Source organism: Epinephelus moara, chromosome 7 (assembly GCF_006386435.1).
Source record: "Epinephelus moara isolate mb chromosome 7, YSFRI_EMoa_1.0, whole genome shotgun sequence".
Taxonomy (NCBI): domain Eukaryota; kingdom Metazoa; phylum Chordata; class Actinopteri; order Perciformes; family Serranidae; genus Epinephelus; species Epinephelus moara.
In genome coordinates this window covers 20,938,983-20,941,012 of record NC_065512.1, presented here as the reverse complement: position 1 = coordinate 20,941,012, position 2,030 = coordinate 20,938,983, and the positions used below count along the sequence as shown (strand labels likewise).

The following is a 2,030-nucleotide window of genomic DNA, read 5'->3' as shown; positions in this document are numbered from 1 at the left end:
GTTTGCTGATGCTGTCATGCTGACCTTTATTTCACTAGAATTCAACATGGATCCTTTTTTATTAGTTGCTTTCCTAATTATTGCCTAAATGACTGATAAAATAAATGGGGCATACACTTTTTTAGCTTCTGACGGAGGCATGACAGAGAAAGTTTAAGAAACACTGCTACACATGAATATACAGACACTGCTTTATGACTTGACTGAAGCACACGTCTTGATCAATGATGCCATCTGTAGGTCAAAGCTGAAAACACACCAAAGAGCTGCACACACACACAGTTCATAGTGAAAACATCACACCAGCTTCAACAAAAGCACAAATAACACAAATTTAAGTTTGAATAAGTTTTTTTATTGCTTTCATTTCCAAAGAGCTCTCTGTTGTCTGGAAAGGAAAAAAAAACACTGCAATTCTGAGCAGAACTGAGGTTTTTCCATTTCATTTGCTTCACTGCAAAAACCCTGTCAAATGCATATTTCCATTCATTTAGACCCATAAAAAGATCTGGTATCTGTATACAGGAGGCAGCCTAGTTCAGTGAGGGCAACGGCGCTTGGAACTGAAAGTTTCTATTTTGTTTCACACATAATCTTTAAAGCTTTCAATAACACTCACTTTCATAATACGATGATTATGAACAAGTCTCACATGATCTCATACAGCTGAAGGGGAACTTTAGTTAATTATAAAACAAAAAGTCTGAGACATATTCATACAACAAAGATCAGCGAGTAGAATATTTACTTGAAATGGCATTAATCTGTGATGGCAGCTACCCCTGGCCACTTTGTGATCAATCCTAAGGTTATGTCAATAATACAACAAAATAATTTCATATTTTCTTCTTTTTTTAAACACATTGTGCTGAGCCAGGTGTGACCAGAGCATTGATCGTTAAAGGGTGGCCTGTTTGAACATGATTTAAAATGTCATGGTATACAGTATAAGGAGACGCTCCTCGTCCCCAGTGTAACAAAATAGCATTAAAAAGTCCAGGACGTTGATATAAACCAGTTTGGCACTGAAGTTGCAGGACATTTTCAAAGCAGCAGTTCTCAATAAAATGAAAAAGTAGACAAAAACACGTTATGACAATGCAGTGATCGTTTAACCGTCTAAGAAAGAATGCTGGGTATCTATATCAACATGTTACCTGCTGTAAAAACAACCAATGACAAAATGTAAAACCAGAAAGATAGGAAGTGGTTCAGACCATTAGAAAACAGTATAAAATGACATCCTTAAAAAGAGGTTTCAGAGTTGAGAGTAAAAATGCCAAAAAATGCAGTCTCTGATGCAGTCTAAACCAGCGGACATGTCACCATTAAAGCATTAAAAAGCACCAAATGTGCATGGACACATGTACAAATGTCCCAGATACGTGTAGAAAAGAAAAGCAAAGAGTCAGGAAGGGCAGATGCCACCCGAGAGAGACAGCGTGTGGAAACAAGGTGAGTCAGCTCAGTGAGGATGGGACTCTTTGCTGTTCAGGACACGAGCACCGCTGGAGGGGATCGTGGCACTGCGGATGACCTCCATCCACCTGTGTGGGCATAAAAAAGCTTATTATCAGTCCTCCGACAGCCAGGACTCAACAATACTGCAAATATACACTCTACGGCCACTTTATTAGGTACACGTTGCTGATACAGGGTTGGACCCCTTTTTGCCTTCAGAACTGCCTTAATAATTCGTGGCATAGATTCAACAAGGTGCTGGAAACATTCCTCAGAGATTTTGGTCCATATTAACATGATAGCATCACACAGTTGCTGCAGATTTGTCGGCTCTACATCCATGATGTGAATCTCCCGTTCCACCACATCCCAAAGGTGCTCTATTGGATTGAGATCTGGTGCCTGTGGAGACCATTGGAGTACAGTGAACTCATTGTCATGTTCAAGAAACCAGTTTGAGATGATTTGAGCTTTGTGACATGGTGCGTTATCCTGCTGGAAGTAGCCATCAGAAGATGGGTACACTGTGGTCATAAAGGGATGGACACGGTCAGCAACAATACTCAGGT

At 40.0% G+C, this 2,030-nt stretch overlaps 1 protein-coding gene across 1 annotated transcript in view; it reads right to left on the bottom strand.

Annotated features, from left to right (window-relative positions):
* Positions 1-321: 321 nt before the first annotated feature.
* The window catches only part of LOC126392718 (FERM, ARHGEF and pleckstrin domain-containing protein 1-like), an 88,670-nt gene continuing 86,961 nt past the window's right edge, over positions 322-2,030 (bottom strand). The window contains exon 27 of the mRNA XM_050048296.1: positions 322-1,547. Within this exon, the coding sequence (XP_049904253.1) occupies positions 1,466-1,547 (82 nt within the window). The 3' untranslated portion in view covers positions 322-1,465. The remainder of the gene's footprint in view (positions 1,548-2,030) is intronic.